Source organism: Pocillopora verrucosa, chromosome 1 (assembly GCF_036669915.1).
Source record: "Pocillopora verrucosa isolate sample1 chromosome 1, ASM3666991v2, whole genome shotgun sequence".
NCBI classification, from domain to species: domain Eukaryota; kingdom Metazoa; phylum Cnidaria; class Anthozoa; order Scleractinia; family Pocilloporidae; genus Pocillopora; species Pocillopora verrucosa.
The window spans coordinates 29,756,697-29,776,351 of NC_089312.1; the positions used below are offsets into that span (position 1 = coordinate 29,756,697).

The 19,655-nt window shown below is 38.8% G+C and overlaps 3 protein-coding genes across 3 annotated transcripts; all 3 read left to right on the forward strand.

Moving 5' to 3' along the window:
- The first annotated feature begins 1,410 nt into the window (after positions 1–1,410).
- Positions 1,411–17,722, forward strand: LOC131786122 (glutamate carboxypeptidase 2-like). The gene is made up of 20 exons (XM_066158680.1): positions 1,411–1,715; positions 4,708–4,990; positions 5,742–5,864; positions 6,495–6,684; positions 7,208–7,304; positions 7,623–7,715; positions 8,356–8,441; positions 8,956–9,075; positions 9,198–9,280; positions 10,042–10,105; positions 10,240–10,307; positions 10,706–10,791; positions 10,985–11,075; positions 11,705–11,957; positions 12,384–12,465; positions 12,698–12,793; positions 13,029–14,533; positions 16,294–16,576; positions 17,118–17,240; positions 17,567–17,722. Exons 1-17 carry the CDS (start codon positions 1,447–1,449, stop codon positions 13,207–13,209), a joined length of 2,265 nt encoding a protein of 754 aa, XP_066014777.1. The 5' UTR covers positions 1,411–1,446; the 3' UTR covers positions 13,210–14,533; positions 16,294–16,576; positions 17,118–17,240; positions 17,567–17,722.
- Positions 14,499–17,252, forward strand: LOC136279101 (N-acetylated-alpha-linked acidic dipeptidase 2-like). Its single transcript, XM_066162542.1, has 3 exons — positions 14,499–14,533; positions 16,294–16,576; positions 17,118–17,252. Exons 1-3 carry the CDS (start codon positions 14,499–14,501, stop codon positions 17,250–17,252), a joined length of 453 nt encoding a protein of 150 aa, XP_066018639.1.
- Positions 17,723–17,898: 176 nt separating the features above from the next.
- Positions 17,899–19,474, forward strand: LOC131786073 (N-acetylated-alpha-linked acidic dipeptidase 2-like). The gene is made up of 3 exons (XM_066174788.1): positions 17,899–18,034; positions 18,545–18,637; positions 18,939–19,474. The coding sequence occupies exons 1-3, from the start codon at positions 17,943–17,945 to the stop codon at positions 19,117–19,119; spliced, it is 366 nt and encodes a 121-aa protein (XP_066030885.1). The 5' UTR covers positions 17,899–17,942; the 3' UTR covers positions 19,120–19,474.
- The last annotated feature ends 181 nt before the right edge of the window (positions 19,475–19,655 follow it).

Below are 19,655 nucleotides of genomic sequence, written 5' to 3' on the forward strand. Positions count from 1 at the left end.
GTCATAATCAGCCGTCAAACGTGAGGTAGCAAGGATTTGGATTATACAAAATAAAGAATCAGACGGCGATGACACAGCCTTGTCGAAAAGCATGGCTTTCAGAGGCTCCTAACAATTCCAAAAACTTCCAGCTCCACAAGTAGTAAGAGACTTCGGATAACCCATATTTAATCAACGTTCTGTACGTTTTTGAATCTGCAAATAATTTTGACCCTTTTGCATGCCAGTGATGAAACTTACGCTCAATGAAAAGAGTAGGGTGATTTTATCGCTTGAGAAATGTGGCAATGAAATGTGTCGGGGGGCTTTTGAATGGAAAAGGACTGGGGAGGGGGAGGTAAATTATTTAACCTTTAAGTCCAGTTTACGTTAAGAGGGGTTTCAGCTAATACAAGTTTATATATGTCCCCTAACTGGATGCTAAAAAGTCGCATACTTTGATCCAATGTACCGCAAACCTCTTCCCTAACGTGCCTAACTGGCTGTTTGGAGAAGTGCCTCACCCGTGTTATGGAGTCCGCTATTTATAGCTTTTTTTATTTATTAAGCGCCAAAAAAAAATCACGTCTCTCGGAGATTTGAGAAGGCAAGATCGGGACGCAGTCCATTGTAAGTTTCAATTCTGACAGTTAAGCATCCGTTACGTTCGATTTCCCCCTGACATCATGCATCAAGATAGTGGGCTCAAACCGGAGTAAAGGGCTTGAAATCTTTCTTCTTTACGGTTGAAGTATCTCGCCTAAATTATCAGTGATCAATTAACCTCAAAATGAATTGTGTGTGGTTTATTTAGTTTGACTAAGCTTTGTCTGTTCCACCTCAGGGGTCGAGTCAACCCCCATTGTTTTTCTTTGTTTTTTTGTTTTGCTTTAGAATAAATGAAAAAAAGTGTTCAATAATAGATAGTATTCCGCGCCAGTATGAGGTACGGTGACAGAGGTTATGGTCTTTTACATTTGTGTATTTTCCATATTTAATTTGTTCTTGGTGAAGGGCTGTATATAGGACAGGCTTCCTTAATGGAAGCGTGTGATTTGTAGGTGAGCGCGATGAACGCCTGTCATCTCGCGCATGGTTCTCTTTTCACTCTCACCTGCATGCAGGAAACTACAACACTCAGCGTTACCTGCTTATGTACATTTTCACGATAAGTCATGCGTTACGTGGGAAAAAGGGGCACCTGCATGTATATTAGCTAGGGAGACTAAAATCAATAACGATAGCTGATAACTGATATGGTCTATGAATAAAATAACCTTAATAATTATCCGGCATCCACTTCGTCTGTGATGAGAATGACTTGAGTGCTAAATGACGTGAAAGTCAATTTGATGGTATTTACATCATGTGTCATGCAACTGTCTGAAATCTAAACCGCACTTACTCTTGTTTATGTTAATTTTTACTAAGGTTAAGGTAACAGTTTCAGTACGCATCGAGATTTCCATGGAGGAGAAAGGATCGTATTCGTTGCTTTACAATTCACCAAAACGACGCAAGTGTGCTATTGCGCTGATTGTGCTCAGCCTTCTTGTTTTCTTTGGGATCGGTATACTGGCTGGTTACTTTATTGGACGTGGAGCTGCCAAAGGTTGTGATGATGGCGACAAGAATGACCGCTCCAAGCCAAAGGGCGATACCCAGGAGCAACTGGAAGTGTTCCACAAGAGAGCGGTCGACATGATTTCTACTGTGGAGCTGAGAAAAAACTTGAAGTAAGTAGTAAGAAACTACATGCAGTAGCTGTGTACAAAACCTGATTGCCAAGTCAGGGTCAACGAGTAAATTCATATGACGTTTTTGCAGAGTGCAGCAGCAATCAATTATTTATGGCGGTGAAAGTTAGAACTAATTGATACCGAATTCGGTTGTACGATTGCAAAACTTTTATTTTGGGGGTAAATGGTACAGGATACCGTGAATCTTAAAATTTTTCTTTGCTCCGGAGGTCCTAAGCGAACACACGGTTAGTAACAGGATATGGGTTTGACATTCACCCCATCTCCTTTAAACAGGGTGCACAATTTCAGACGCAGACATGTCTGCTCTGGATGCAAAGTGAATCTGTGATCATACTACGACTGTTGCCGTGAAATATCATATATTGATCCGGATTCACCCGAATTTATAGAGCACTTAGCAATCCAAAATGCCGAAGAATCAGAAAACGTTTGAACTCGGTGTGAAATCAACTAACAACAACTGATTATTTTTTGGTCTCTCCCTGCAAAAATTCACCCGATCGCGGCTGTCTATGCGAGACAGGAGAGGTTAGAATTCAGGCTACTTTCTCTTACCAAGAGGGTATTTCTCCAAGGCGGCAGTAATACCCCCACAAGAAGTTCAAGTACACCCTCCTAATCCTAAGCCCACGTTATTTGTTGACAGAAAGTTCTTAGCAAATGAAAATAACATTTTCACCTAGGTCATGTAAAACCTAACAGGCACCTCCAGCTTTAAAAGCGACTTCATCAAGCTAACTTTTGAGAACCTTGTAAATAGTTGACATCTCATAAAGCGTAGATGACTACATGATAAGCATAGTCACACAGCGAGCAGCCGCCCAAAGAAAGCCTTTCTTTTTTCAATATATTTGCATACGATAGTTGAGCCGGCCTTTGGTAAACAACCTGGAGATATGTTAAACTGGTTCATTTCTAGAAAAAAGATGCATTTAGATCATCTCATGATGCCAGGTTAGTCCTTTAAAGGGATTCTGTTTAACCAATCAACCAGGAGTTATTATTGTCAGCGGATGTTGCTGCCTCGTATGTCAATTATACACGGCAGTCCATAACTCAAATCGGTGCCACAGCAGAGACGCATTCATGTATTTATCGGATCGGTTAATAGGTGTTTTAATTATTTAGCAGTAAAGAAGTACATTTGTTACCAATCCCTAGCGTGTGATCATGCCCTCTTCCGTTTCCTATGACCTACCTGTCTTTTCTTTTCCTGATATGAAAGAAATAAAAAACAAAGATACTCTCCTAATCGCTGTTTAATTGATCCCTGAATATCTTTATTTCCTTTCTTCGTATTACGCGCTTAATAAAGATGCGAACGGAGAAAGGCGGTTGCAGAATGATGCTAAGTTGTAGAGCAAATAACTCGACATTAGCAAGACATAGGGTGTTTTCATTAAGAGCGCTAGCTATATTAGTTCATTCTAAGACCACCAAGCACTTGTCATTAACTTTGGACAAAGGATCGAGCATGAAAATCTAGTTGAAGAGATGGTTTTATAACTCCTTCTCAACAATCGGTTGTTTCAACCCTGAAATCTCAAAATGTTTTGACTCCAGAAAGAAAGGTAAACGTAAGCGGCTTAATTTTTTCGTTATTTGTTTGTTCTTATTATTATTCTGACATTTGAAGACCCTGATTTTCAATTTTTTTCGCCTTCTCCTCCCAGGTTATTAAAACTCCTATTTATTCCAAATTGCACGAGAAAAATCATGTGATTACGTGCTAATAATGTACATGAAAAAATACGAGATAGCTTATCGTAATTGATGCAGAGGCAAAGCGCGCGAATCAAGTGCAAGAATAATTTATTCAACTCTGCAAGTAACTTTGTGTGTTCGATCAAAACAACCGCATACTATCAAAACAATAATATATAATGAAATTTTCACATCTTTAAGGCGCAAAAAAGTTCAAAGTCCGGGTAAACAGTTCAAGGAATTGTTCAGTCTGTGTCCGAATCACTTTCGATGAAATGGAATCGTCGTTTCGAAGTTAAACCGTATTTTTAATTTCGGCGTAGAATCGCTCGAGTAAAGTGTTAAGCTGGGTCGGCTCGAAATTTTCGATTTCCTTACTCAATTTTCCTTTCCTTTCGCAATTCCTTTCTCTGAACACCACTTTTTCCAAATCGACAACCCAAAAAGCAGTGCTTTTTACAGTGTTTTCGTTGTTAGAGCTGTTTTTCAGCCGCTGTATTGTTGTTACGGTGGCCAAAGGAAACCTTCTTAATACGCCGGCCATTGTTTCGCTCGCAAATTTTCAGCGTATCCAAATGTTGTGACATCCAAGGCTCGCACTTGATTGGCTATCTGTGAGTTTCTTTGATTATTGACCAATCAGAATGTCTGCCTTGTTACTTCTTTGCCCTGAATTAACTCTCTTCTGCACTACCTGAAAACTGCATTTATCTTAGCCAATCAGAACTGAGTAATTTTCTCATGTACATTATTAATTGCAAAATAGTTTCGATCTTATGTCCTTTTTTCCATAAAACGAACGTTCACACATACTCTACGCTTACTGGAATGTTCATGACGGCCACATCAGTTTTAACCCGTTCGACCATCTGTTTAATATTTTAGAGCAAGCAATTTGTGCGCAGACAAACATGAACTTACACGAGTTAAAAAGAATTTTAAACCAAACCGACGCCTAAATTTTGTTTTGTTTATTTGTTTGTCTGTTTTTTTGTTTGTTTTTTTAACCAAACATCCTTTGAAAGGACTTCCACTATCTTTTTGCATAACGTCTGTATTAATGCACGTCTTCTTGGATTGTTTCATTGTAAAATCTGCTGATCCAGATAAAGCATTATACATCTATGTCAATTTTCTAGTGATTCTATTAAACGACACTAAAACCTGAGTTAAGATGTTTTACTGGCGTGAGGTATGATGGATATCACTTGTATTTAATCAAATTCATGAACGTAATTTCAAACACTTGCTTGAATTGCAGGAAGTTTACCAAAGTGCCACACTTTCCTGGGGACCCAGAGAACTTTGAACTGGCGAAGGACATGGCAGAGAAATGGAGGGCATATGGCATCGATGTTATATGGAAGAATTACTCCATTATGTTGTCTCGGCCAAAGGATATGAAGGCAGGAGCAGCTGCGCTGTACAATGGATCTATTCTGATCCACAAGTCAGCTCCTCAAGAAAGATTCCTTGTTCCCTCAGAGAACAACAGCAAAGTGGTCCCACCTTTCAACGCCTATGCACCATCAGGATCCGCAAAAGTGAGTGTCGATTTACAGTTTAAATGCTTGCTTGACTGGTTTGCTCAGCTTAAGCGTGAAAACCGAAATCCCACGTCAATAGCATTGGAGCAATTTTCATATGAGTTTTGGAAGTAATCCAGAAAACTTTGATTTTTTTCCTTTGCATTGTGACTGCTCTAAAAACTGACGCTAGCCAGTCACTCTCAACCCGATAGTTCGCGTGTTCCCAAGCTTCAGGTAGTTTGTATATTTGTATTTAAACCTTTTAAATCCCAAAAGTGATTCGAAGTGAATGTGTAGCAGCTACAGGGGAGAATTAACAATCATAACTTGGGAGTTTCAGGGTTACGTTCTCATGACCTTCTCGTGACATTCTGCGTTTTTTGCAGAGATTAGTCGTTGTGATGACTTTGGTTTTAATTTTATGACATAGATAAAAATGACCCAACAACTGGTATGGCATTTTTAACGAAGCTTTTCAAAGTATCAATGATAAAACATATGATTATGTAAAAGGGCTTTTCCCTACCATTATATCCAGAGGGTGCATTCAGATAGATGCATTAAAGTGCCTAGTTTCTGAAAAAGCAACACCTCAGAGTTTCCGTGGCGGATTGAGTATTCATGGATGTCACAGACTAACGCTAGTATCCACTAAATTGAAAAGTTAATTTGAAATACGATTGACAACCACCACACAAGCTTAATTTTAAGTTATATTTTTCATGATGATATTCATCACCGCACTTCTTTTGCACTGAATCTCCAGGGGAAACTCGTGTATGCTAATTATGGGCGAGACGAAGACTTTGAGAAACTCAAAGAACTTGGAGTTAACTGCAGTGGTAAAATCGTCATTATGCGATATGGAAAGGTTGGACGTTCAACTAAGGTTAGCTCTTGTTTGGTGTTGGATAAAATGACTGATTCACTCTCTGGAGTGACCATGAAGCAATTCCTCCTTACCCTATCGAAAGCTTTTCAAGCAGTAAGTTGATATAAGAAAGAAAAATATAATATATGGATATCGTTTGATTTGATACCACACTCTGAAGGTTAAAATGATAAGAAATGTATGGAAAACAACGCAGAAAATTGTATTCATTTGTTGAGGGTGAAAAGGTGAATCCAGCTGTTGTTGTCTTTTAAATGAATGACCCAGGAAATGGATGGCATGAAGTTGGCCAGGCGTTCTGAGTGTTGTAATAAATGCTTGTAGATGTGATAATCATTTCATTGTCATGGATAAGATTGGACTGTACCTTGAAGCGAAATGTAATTAGCCCATAAAAAAAAGTATCGTTTGGGTAAAGATTGTCTACAATTTGAAATCATTTTGTTGTGGTGTGAGAAGCTCCTGAGCGTATCAGCAGGTTTCTGGCTTCTCTCTTGGTTTGCTCCTCAGTTTATCCCCACTCCCCTCTCGGATCTTGTATGAAGTTCTCCTCGGATGAAGAATAGCAGAGATACAGCTAGAAGTAAGTAACTTGTCAACTCTAAATCACAGATCGCTTTCCTTTAGCCCAAACGAGCTCACAAGGAAGGAGCCATTGGAGTGATATTATACATGGACCCTGAGGATTATGCAAAGCAAGGTGTTGATAAGGTGTACCCAATGTACAATTGGCTGCCTAATTCTGCAGTACAACGAGGAAACATCAAATCAACTCCAATAAGAGGCGATCCACAGACGCCGGGCTACCCTTCAGTCAGTAAGTAGGATATCTAGGCTGGTTAACGTGCAAGACGTTTAGATGCCTTAAAGAGGAGGGAATCTTCTCTCTTCATGGTCGTGGTCAAGGTCTTCAGGTCGTAGCTAAGCTCTGTAATAGGAAGAGACTATCAAATAGAAGAGCAAGCGAAAAATGGTGGTTGGGTGGACCATGGTAACCGTTGGTTTTCGCTCGTCGGTTTTTTTTTCTGTCGTTCAGTGTCCCCATAGCTCAGACTGAGAGCTTGGAAAAGACTTGGAGGGTCATTATACTTTTTTCGCTTCTGATCCCCTGTTTGCCTGGGAAATACTTCAAGTAAATTAAGCTGTGTTTCAATAAGGATTAGTTATGTAAAAGGAGATAAACTCATCGTAACATCTCTGATTTTAAGCCACTGGTGAAGACACCGCCAAGCGACATAGGAGCATATACACCACTCATCAGAGAGACAAGGTCATACACTATAAATACGTTTGTACAGAACTGGAATTCTTACATTGCTATTTTTTTTTTCTGATTCTAGAGGGTATGTATCGCCTGCCAAAAGAGGAGGCTGAGAAACTCCTCCCTCAGATTCCTGTTCATCCTATTTCTTATGAAGATGCTGAGCCCCTGCTCAGGTGAGTGAGCACGTAAGTTCTGCAATCCTAGAGCACAGCGATGTATTATTAATTCTCAATGACATTTTCATCAATCTTAATTCTGAATTGTGAAAAAAGAAACCTCTCCAAATGTCCATAATGGCGTAGTAAGTTGTGGAAAGAATCCCTCTTTTGCTGGATCCAATCTGCATTCTATGTAAGCTTCTTTAGTCAGGCAACAGCTTCTTTAGTCAGTTACCTTCCATTAATGACTATATTTACAGCTGTATTGTCAGTTTGTTCAAGTTTTTATTTTCTTTATAAAAGTAACGTGCGGCATGTTTTTTGTCTATTTAGGATTCTCACACGCGATGTGGTCTTACCCAATTCTTCCTTCCAAGGTGGTTTGAACTTTCCGTATGGAATACAGATGGCGGAAGATGATCCGAGGTGAAGAATAGATTTTGAAAAGTACAGAGAATGATATCGAAACGGGCTTGGATATGAAATTCTTAGAGAGAGTGAGAGACAAAATCCGGTGAAATATTTTGGGATAACATAGCAAATACCATTGAGTGTTCGTAGGACCTTTATATTTGGACGTTATCGGTGTTATTCTGTGGCCACAGTAATAGCGTCAACAGAAGATTCATAGATTCCCCCGGAAATTAAAAATTTGCTTTGATAAATGTTTTATTATTTGTCGGTGTGACGCAAAGAATTATTCTCCAAACTAAGAGATTGCTATCTCTTTTATAAATTTGATCTTTCTTCAATTTTTGACCAAATGCGAAATTTCATTTCCTGGTGATGAACCGCGTCACCTAAATACTGTATTGGAAAACTAAGGTTGCAAATAGGAGGAAAGTTGGAGTTTATTTGACATTCAACACGTGATGGTGGAGGAGGATAAGTTATGGCCACCTGTAATGCCAGAAGGTGATAAAGGTGTTGTCTGTTTTGAATTAAACTTCTGCTAAGGCTAAGGAGGACTGAAAAGTTCCTTCAGAGTGGGTTGAATTTTCTGACAATCCTTTGGGGCTTCGGTGGCTTTTGTGTTAATTCGTTTTGTGTTTCCTCATTCTCCCAGGGAGATCGAGGTGAATTGTACCAATGAACTATATGTAACAGATGTTTACAACTTGATGGGAGTAATTCAAGGATCCACTCACCCTGGTATGTGTCTGAGCTACTCAAAGGAGTCATAATCAATTGACAAAACAGTTAATGCACATCCTCAGCCTTGGAACTTTGTTTTAAAAATTTTACCAGCAGGAAATTAAAAGAAAACTGTGCAATGCAAGGTGCCCGTATGTTCATTTTTTTATGTAATGACTGAGATACTACCAGCGCCCTGATTGGTAAAAAAAGCTATCGTTCATTGAACCAGTAAACCCACAGGCATTTCATTAAAGCAACTGATCGCACATTCTATCAGTTTGCCGGCGTAATGATGGAGAACACGAGAAAAGTGCGCCTGCGATAATGGGCCGGCGTCACTGAAGTGAGGTGATATTGTTTAGTCACATTTTTGATGACACTAGAGAATTCGGTTTTTGGAGATTAATGAAAGAACCCCTTCTGCTTTAGACGAATTACAAGAGGTGGTGAGGTGGTCTGCTGCAGAAATGTTTAAGTTTCACTTTGAAAGTACTTCTAGGTTATGATTTACGTTTCAAACTTTTCGCAGATGAATTGGTGTTACTGGGCAACCACCGGGATGCTTGGGTATTTGGTGCTGCAGATGCATCTAGTGGCACTGCCGCTTTGATGGAGTTGTCCAGAGCTCTTGGAGCACAGCTCAAGGAAGGTACAATGACTATGTTTTAACTGTAAAACAAGTTCCGTTGATATGATCGATTTATCGCAATATGTCTGCGATTGGTTAATTCGTGAACTTCAAAATTGATGGGATTTTTTTTATCATTTTAGGATGGAAACCAAAGCGCACTATAGTGTTGTTAAGCTGGGGAGCTGAGGAACCGCAGTATATGGGATCTGTTGAGTGGCTGGAGGTACATTGATATATCCACTGGTAGACGGTTTAGAAATATGGAGTGCTCCTAGCCCATAGAGGCCATAGTACAAATCCCGGGAAACGCGAGCCATCAAGTTGATATTGAATGGGTCTAAACTCTAAACTGAGGGTGGTGTAACCAAAAGCGTAGTAATGACAGCGGTCAGTCGAACAGAGTATCACAAGGAGACAATGATAACTCAAAATGAAAACTGACCCCAAGCGCGAAACAGTTCAGCCAATCAGATCTTCATCGGTTTTAGCTTGAATCTCATTGGTCGAGAGTGGCCTTAATTTTAGACCTGTCAAATGGCGAAGGAGTGAAAACATAATGTAATCACGGGGTCATTTCGATACCAAACAACTTTTCTATAACTTTCGGATTATTCAGAGGAGGCTTCTAAAATTCATTCGGCTTAAAAAATAATTTACCTCCTGTGGGTTCCTTTTTCAATTGACCTGGCCCTTTAACTCCCAAGATCTCATTAGTAATTCTCCTTACTGTCTACCATACAGTTCTTGTGAAGTTAGTTTAGAGAATTTGGTATTAGATCAACTAATAATCCCCTAATTGATTTTTTTCTTTATTCTCATCACATGTCTGCCTTATATTGTCTTCATATTGTAAGGAGAAATTCTGTCTTGGTCACTCACGGGATTTAAAGGGTTAAAGAAAGGGATGCACGTTGCTGTGGTTTAACAAAACTCTCAAAAAGTAACCAGTCGCGTGAAAAAAATTATATTTTTGTTTTGTTAAAGGAGCATTCGAGGTTATTGTCTGCCCGAGCCGTGGCGTATCTCAATGTGGACATGTCAGTTGACGGTAAGACCATATAGGGATAATCAATATAAAATCAATATAATTTGAATACAAATGATTTAACTTGTGATTTAACATATCCAAATTGGTGGTCGTTTAGTGTCTTTTGGTTGATGACTATCACTATATCTCTTAAGGGAACTATTCTTTCCGAGCAAAGTCCGCGCCTCTCATGGACTGGGTTCTGGCCAGAGGAGCAATGAAGGTTAGCGCCAAACATAAATAAATTTAGCTGCTCAAACCATGCTCGTCGTAAATCGCACTAGGAACGAAATTGGAACAAAGAAAGACTAGCCGGGTATACTGTTTTGATGTCATTTTGGTATCTAACTATTCTATGATACGGGATAAGAGCATAAGTGTTAAGCAGAAGTGGGATGAGGGACCTGAATGTTATGTCGACTTCTAGTTGTTCATGTTACTTTACTTGCCAAGAGTGCAGAAGGCATCAGGCAGACGTGAAGGTTTAGTCTGTTGCTCACAATTCAATTTACATCGTACTTCTAATTTAAAATTCTTCAAAACTTTTCCGGGTTGTATATTATAGAAAAGGTAACACATCGGATAGGTTACCGAGCTAAACGACCGCTCTCACTTCTTCAGGTACCAAGCCCCTTAGGAAACGAAACGGCTTTTGATGAATGGATCAGGAAAATTCCAAACACGTTGGGGCTAAATTATTTGCCAAGGTACGTCATCACTCGATAATTTAGTTAATTTTTTCTAGTACATTTCGTAAGAAGGAAATACAGACGGAAAAGTGAACAACCACAAAAAAACAACAACATTGTTGTGAATATGTCCAAGTAATCTGAGCACTCTAGATAGTTACCTATTATTTGTTAATACTTACTTATTATTCTTTTCATTAATTTTTTTTAGACTTCAGCAACCAAGAGCAGGCAGTGATTATGTCAATTTTATCCAAAGGCTTGGAATTCCCATTGTGGATATTCGTTACACATACAACAGCGTAAGTAGTAAGTCATTTGTTTGAGGCTTGGATTGGACGGCAAGTTTCGCTGATGTGATATATCGGCCTTGTGCTTGAGAGTACTGATAAGGCTCATATCAATTGAACGCTTGACCTCTATTGTGCCCTAAAGTCATTTTTGAATGAGGCAAATGGTATGGTAACTCATGCCATTCGTAACGCTTTTTCTATGACTCAGACTCATTCGCCGCACCTCTCAGGTGAGGGGGAAGTGACAAGGTAACATAGCTAGCTGTATTTGAAATACCTGCGGTACCTTTACCGTGCTAAAATCAAGCATTAGACCACACTTAACAGTTTACCGGCGTAAAAAACCCACGAGGGATTTTAGAAGAACACGAGAAAATATTATAAATCACGAGCCAGAAAACCGGCCACAATCTATTACGTTGATGAAATAAACTTCAATTTTCTATGGGGTCTACCGGTGCAACTAACGATAGGTTCTTGACCGATGAGGATGTTCATTACTTATCAGTTGTACTTTATACGGGTTTTGTAACAGGCCTTAGAATCTTCTTGACTTATATTGAGAGCAACTGTTGATCTAACATACCCGTAGCTATGTTTTTTTACTTACATAGCTATCATCGTTTTTCTTCTTACAGAAAACTAGCAGCAATCCTTTATACCACACAGTTCACGATAATTTTTGGTGGATGTCAACTTTGATTGACCCCGAGTTTAAATACCATCAAGTGACTACAAGGGTTTGGACTGAGATTACTATGGTGCTGGCTGACTCTGTGATACTTCCATTTAACGTGACTCATTATGGCGTTAATATGAAAATTTACAATTCAAACATAAAGAAGAAGTTTGAGGAAGACTTTAAAAAGTACAATGCAAGAGAAGATCTGAGTAAGTTACCGTTTTCATTAATAATAACGTCGACGTAAGATTAGAGAAAAAACATGATCGTGTTTTCTAAGTTCCCTCCAGTTTGTTATTTTGTAGAATCAGCTCATTGTATGCATTCTTCAAAAAAGATGTGCGCTGTTTTTTGAAGAAATTCTTCTTTGAAAGGATTTTGGCATTCTCCGGACGTGCAGAAAAGACAGCTCTTTGCAAGACTCTTAAAGCCGGCTCTCCTGATGATTCAGAAGAAAACAAAATTCGATAGTGACATCGATGGGAAGATAGAGATGATCATCATTTTAGAGATGGTTGGAAAGATTAGCCTTCCAACGATGTATTTTATTTTATTTTTTTGTATATTATGGTATTATGAATGCTCGGCTGACTGATATAACCAATATGTGTAATGAGTATACTCATTATTGGCAGAGTTTCTTGACGAAGCTGTGGAAAACTTTCTGAGTGCTTCCCGAGAATTTGACGACTTTGTGAAAGGAGCAGACAAAGAAAAGTGAGAAAGCCTTTCTTTTAACCCCTATGCTTGAGTACCATTGGAACATTTTCTTGCACTATTTCGTTAGACTTATATACCGTGGAACACATCTTAAATTTGCGTTGGGAAAAGAGATACCTTGCATATAGGAGATAAGCAGTGTCGTTCACGAGAATATGCTGCGACATGCTTCTGTGAGTTACCGACTACAAGTTCATTAATTTGTCTTTTTTTCGTTGCTTTTTTTCAGCGTTGCAGTCGTGCGAAAAATCAACACACGATTGCTTAATGTTGAACGGGCATTCATAAATCTTGAGGGAATTCTGCAGGCCAACCCATTGCAGAGGTAAGTAAGATTGTTTTATTTATTTTCCCCAAAATGTGTGGTAGCATTATTTATATCATTGAGCGTTTCCATATATTTTTTCTCTCTCTCTTAAAGTGGATATCACAATTTATTAAAAGTTCTTTGATTTTGCCTCTTCACTGAGCAAAACCAAACAGTACCAACAGACTTACCATTTAGCGTGAATGCTTTCTAGTTTCTTACGTGAAGCTAATGAATATTCTACGTTTTTTAGACACGTCGTTTTGGTTCACAGCCCAACCATTTACTACAGTTGGTACGGTGGCGTGGTGGACGCCATTTATCGTGCTCGAAAAGGATTAGTTACCAAGGAAGAAGTCAAGAAGCAAATATCAATTGTTGCATATGGCATAAACTCAGCTGCACAAATACTCAAGCTCTCGCCGATTGAGTGAACGCTTTACAAAACTCCTTGTAAAGTTTCTCAGTGACGAAACAGTGTCGTATAGCTAAGCTGTTTTGTATATGTCAGCAAGAGTGAGGATATGTATTCCTTTAAGTATGCCCGTGAGATACTATATGTATATCTCCATTGTCAGTCAAGTAGTAACAAAAACCATAATTTTAAAGAGAAGTCTTCCAAATACATATAGATATCAAGAACCAAGCACGGTTTCCCGGCATATGTGTTTTGAATGACCTTTTACTAATAGTTTCATGAGAAAGTGTTGTTGTCCCTTAGAGTTGACAGTGCTTTTGGTTAGTGATCTTGCAATGAGTTTTACGATGTGTTACAAGTAAGTAAAGCCTGATAAAAAAAACCTTCCAGTTTGCGACCCTTTAGCTGGAATGAATGTAAAATGATAAAATGGTTTGGACTTGGACTTTCGTAAGATGTCTGTCGCCGAGTTTCGTGTCAGTGATAACTCGTTTCAAGCGCTTGTCCTTATCAAAAGCGAAATAAGTTAAAAGTGCACGGGCTTTATCGGGTTGATAAATAACTTAGACACTTGTAATTACGGTGACACTGTTTAGCCAAAGAGGTTTAATTGTGATTTGTTGTGTAAAATTTGCTCAAAATTTTGTAATCAAAACTAATTTCGAGTTGCCAGGGCGTGCGTCTCCCTCGCGCGTGAAGCTCAACCCAGGTCCCGTTTCCACCCGATCAGAGAGCATAGCTAGACTGAAGTCCAGAAATAGCTTTACTTATTCATGTAGATTTCAGTATACGTCATGCATAACGTGAACGTGATAGAAAGTGACACCTATGCGTAATTTAGCTGTAGGTAAAGCTTACCTTCAAAATAATCCTGCATATTGTCTGGGCCTGGTCTGGGAGTTGAGTGCTAAGAGACGTAATATGACTAATTAATATTTTAATTTAAAAATGGCATTGAGGATAGGCGACATTCAATTGTCTAAACAACACCCGTCCGTGAGAATATTAATAACTACAAAATTGTTGCTGGCGGTCGCTTCTAAACAATCGTGGAACTGCATCGAGATGTTGTCCATGGAAGAGAAAAAAGTGTTCGTTTACAGTTCACCAAAGCGGTGATGTTGTTTCATATCGTCGATTGTTCTCATCTTTCTTGTGTTGTTTGGGATCTGTATACTGGCTGGTTACTTTATTGGACGTGGAGCTGCGAAGAATTGTGATGATGGCGACAAGAATGACGGCTGTAACCCTCCAAAGGGCCATATCCAAGAACAGCTTGAAGAGTTCCATAAGAGAGCGGTCGACATGATTTCTACTGAGGAGCTGAAAAATAACTTGAAGTAAGTGTTAAGAGACTACGTGCAGTAGCCGGGCTACATGTCCAGGAATTTATTTATTTTGTTAAGTTCGACGCCTGGAGTGAGGTTTCACAAGTAATATGACTTCTTTGGTCAGTGCATCAGCATACAGCAATCAGTTTTCATCACTGAAAATGGCGGTGAAAGTTGCTAACTATCGGTGATAAGATAAAAAAGCTTTTACCCATGGAGGTTAATTATGCTGGATATTGTGACTACTACATGAATCGTATGACGCTTAGAGGTTGTAACCCAGGTTCAAATCAACTTGGAACAACTATTCATGAATTTTTTTCGGTCCCACTACAAAAATTCACCTAATCGCGGTTATCCTAGACGAGACAGAGGAGGCTAAAGTGCAGGCTATTGTATCTCAATAGAGAGGTGTTTCCCTGAGGCAGCACTACTACCCTTATAAGAAGTTCAAGTGCATCCTAAGCCTGTGTTAATGTTGACAAACAATTTTTAGCTAATTAAAATAACATACTCATTCTGGTCACGTTCAACCTAAAAGGCACCTTCCAGAGGTCATAATACTAACTTAAGAGAAACCAGCAAATTGCTTACATCTTAAAAAGCGTACATGATCACATAATTAAATTTGTCACACAAGGTGCAGACACGTGCAGAGAGCCTTGAATTTTTAAAGTTTACTTGCATACGATAACTTAGCAAGCCTCTAGTAAACAACTTCGCGATTAATTCCACTGCAGAAAATAAGAGTGAAAAAATATTTCGTCCGATACGTTGCTAGAGGTAAGATGCATTTCGATCTTTTAATTACGTCAGGTTTGTCTCTTGAGTAACTGAGGGTTAATAATGCCGACTAATGCTGTAAAACTGTTTGGCCTTGCGAAGCGTTGAGTAAGTTCGTTTTCATTTTAGAAAGACTGCGACCATGAAATTTTCATTAGCTTATTGACAAAAGAACCAGCATGAAAACTGGAGTTTAGATATGGTTACTTAACTCATAACAATTGGTTAATCCTACCGTTAAATCTCAACATGTATGGATGAAGCCAGCAGGAAGGATTACACTTCGGCAGCGTTAATTATTTTGCACTTCTTTTTTTAGACAACCGTATTTTTCTTTGCTTGTTTGTTCTTCCCATTAGTTTGAATCTGGAAATCCATTAAACCTCATGCTTCGCGAAGATAACGAGTTGAATCGCTCTGAATTTCCAGTTTTGTAGATATTTCTCCCGAGTTGTAACAACTCCATTCACTTATTGAAAATACATGATGTCGATTTTGTATCCTACTTTTTGAAATAAACATTTTCACTCCCGAACAAACACATCCACTAAAATGATCGTGGGGGTGATTACTGCTGAAACCGATTCAACCGTCAGCTTAGAATTTTCGAGAAAGGAATTCATGAAACGAGCATGACTGCCAGTTACAACGAATTTTTTACTGAGATTTTTTGTGTGAATGTGTTTTATAACCAAACTTATTTGGGGAGGACCTGCATTACCTTTTTGCTCTTCGTTTGCATCAATGCATATGCCATGAAAGCCTTCCTGGATTATGTAAATACTGTTGATTCAGATGAAGCATTATACATAGATTTTAACGTTTAATGATCTGATTTGAATTATTCTTAAAAAAAAAAAAAATGCCGAGTTGACACTGATCATTAGTTTGTTAGTATTTTGCGGGCGCGAGATTTTTATGGATATCACTTGTCTTTAATTAAGTTCTGGAAAGTAATACTAAACGCTTTCTTGAATTGCATGCAGGCGTTTCACTAAAGTGCCACACTTTCCTGGAGGCCCAGAGAACTTTAAACTGGTGGAGGACATGGCAAAAAAATGGAAAGAATATGGCATCGATGTTATATGGAAGAATTACACCATTTTGTTGTCCCGGCCAAAGGATATGAAGGCAGGATCGGCTGCACTGTACAATGGATCTACTCTACTCCACAAGTCAGCTCCTCAAGGAAAATTCCTTGTTCCCTTAGAGAACAACAGCAATGTGGTCCCACCTTTCAACGCTTATGCACCATCAGGATCCGTCAGGGTGAGTGTCAATTACAGTGTTTGTGCTATTCCGTGCTTTCTTGGTCACACGCACGATTAGTATATCAATAAACGAAAGTCCACCTAAAAAAATGATAGATAAGTTTTCAATTTCGTGTTCGTGAGTGATCTGGAAAAATATTACTTTTTTCACTTCTCACTCTAATTTTTGTAGAAAACTTGCGCCACCCCATTCGAGAGTCACATGCAAAACTGAAATCAATCTTAACTTGCTAAATCGCGTCTTCGCAAGCTTCAGAAGTTTCTTATTACCTCCTTGTGATATGATACCTGGTGGAGTGACCAGCAAGTACCAAGCATCTTTGGAAAAATTTGAATTATGATAACACGGAAAATGGCTTATTTCTACCGGTATATCTAGTCGAGGAATTCAGTTAAGTATTAAATTTAAGTATTAGAGTGCAAAAACTTGAATTCTGGTTTCTGAGAAAATAGCCCAATTTTCTTTACCACAGAGTTAGTTTCCTTACCCGATTGAGTATTCATGAATTCTCAGCACTTTCTTTACTCTGAAACTCCAGGGGAAACTTGTGTATGCTAATTATGGACGAGATGAAGACTTCGAAGAACTAAAAAAGCGAGGAGTCAACTGCACTGGAAAAATCGTTATCATGCGATATGGAAAGATTGGACGTGCTAATAAGGTTAGCCCTTAGCAGTTGACTGAGGTAGTTGACAGTCCCCCCTTCCCCCGAGGAATGACCAATAAGTTATTTTTACTTAAAATATCAAGAGACTCTTGAGGAGAAACCTCCCCCCCTGGATCATGAACCGAAAAGATTCCACGTGAAGTATGTCTTGGTTAAGCATAAAAATACGATAGAACCCTTTCAGCTGTCAATGATAGACCTTTTGATGGAAAGTCCAAAGCTGCGTTTAACCATAAAGCTACAGCATCTTATATCGATTCATCATGCTCAGTTAATTTCCCTACGTGTGAATTTCTTTTGCAATTTGATTCGTCCCTTAGCCCAGATGAGCTCACAAGGAAGGAGCTATTGGAGTGATATTATACATGGATCCTGAGGAATATGCAAAGAAAGGTGTTGATAAGGTGTACCCAGATTACAATTGGCTACCTGATTCTGCAGTACAACGAGGAAGCATCAAATCAACTCCAATAAGAGGCGATTCCCTGTTGCTTGGGACTGATATACTTCACCTGTTAAAACACGGATTGGTCATAAAGACGGAGATAACTGACCCAGTTTTCTATCGCTAAGTCGCCGGTTAAGACATAACATAAGAATACATCAGTTTTTAAAAAGCGACGAGGTCTTTACAGAATGAAATAGTACAGAACTGAAATTTTTACATAGCGATACTATTTTCTGATTGTAGAGGGTATGTACCGCCTGCCCGTGGAGGAGGCTAAGAAACTCCTCCCTCAGTTTCCTGTGAATCCTATTTCTTATAAAGATGCTGAGCCCCTGCTCAGGTGAGTAAGCACGCAAGTTCTACAATTATTAATCTGCATTTAGTATAGGTAATCACATGAGACCAAGTACTATTAAGGATTAATTGCACGAGAGTTTTCAAAATTTTCCAAAATTTTGAAAACTCAAGTGCAATTAATCCTTAATAGTACGAGGTCTCATGGGATTACTTGTTTATCAATAAAGGGCAAAATTTATACGAAGGAAAATCACGCGCGCAGTCTATTTTTATCTGGGAAGCAACGGATTAGCAATGCAACGGATTAGCCAATCATTAACAGGTAATCATGCCCTCTCTTGATTACTAAAAATGCCCTCGATTAAGAAAAAAATGCCCTCTCTCTCAACCAATCAGCGCTCAGTAATTTTGCGCTTTATTGATAAACAGCGTAAGCACGTTTAGCCAGGCAACATTTTCCTTCCAACAATTTTTATATTCAGAATTATTTGTCAGTTTGTACGAGTTTTTTCGGAATGTCCGTATTCTCATGTTTTATTTTTTTGTCATCCAGAACTCTTACTCGCGATGTGGTGCCATCAAATTCCTCCTTCCGAGGTGGTTTGAAGTTTTCGTATGGAATACAGATGGCGGAAGATGATCCGAGGTGAAGAAAAGATTTTGAAGATTAGGAAGAATAATTCTGAAACAGGCTTAGCTGTAAAATTCTTGGTAGTGAGAGTTGAACACAAATTCCGAAATGTTGTCCATTTTTGACTGTGAAATTCCGTCGAATGTTTCCAGGGCCTTTTCTTCTGACGAGATTAAAGGCGTTATTGGTGTTGTTCTACTAATTGCCACAAGAATTGCTACAGCCTTACCATCTAGCCTGAATGTTTTTCAGTTTCCGCGGACTTGCTATTTTTTTTTTTTTTACGTGAAGCTAATGAATATTCTGCGTTTTTTAGACACGTCGTTTTGGTTCACAGCCCAACCATTTACTACAATTGGTATGGTGGCGTGGTGTACGCCATTTATCGTGCTCGAAAAGGATTAGTTACCAAGGAAGAAGTCAAGAAGCAAATATCAATTGTTGCATATGGCATAAACTCAGCTGCACAGATACTCAAGCTCTCGCCGATTGAGTGAACAATTCTAAGTAGTCCCCGTAAAGTTTCTCAATTAGAAGACTTAGTCATGTAGCTAAGCTGATTTAAGCACGAATGAGATAATGAAAAACACCCTTTGTAGCGTACTCACGACATATCATTACACATTTATCTCTCTTGTCAAGCAGTGATAGAAACCATAAGTTTTACGATTTGTTTTGTGTATTATATAAATATTTAGAGACAAGCAAGGTGTTCATGTGTGTTTTACCTGGCTTCTCTCGTATTACGAGCTGGTGAAAGTGTTTCTGAGAAAGTGTTGTTGTTTTTTCTAGAAGTAAATGGTGAATTCGAAAGTTAGTGGTGTTTTGTTAGTAAGTCTTACAATTTTTACGATGTGGTGTGAGTAATTAGAGCTGAGTGAGATGAAAATTCTGAAATTGCGACCCTTCGGTTGAATGATTGTCATTATCGCAGCACAATTGACTATACATGAATCATACATGAATCTCCTAAAGAAGAAAAGAAACGTTTTTTCCAATATGGTTCGGATAGCAATCGGATTATTTGCTCTTG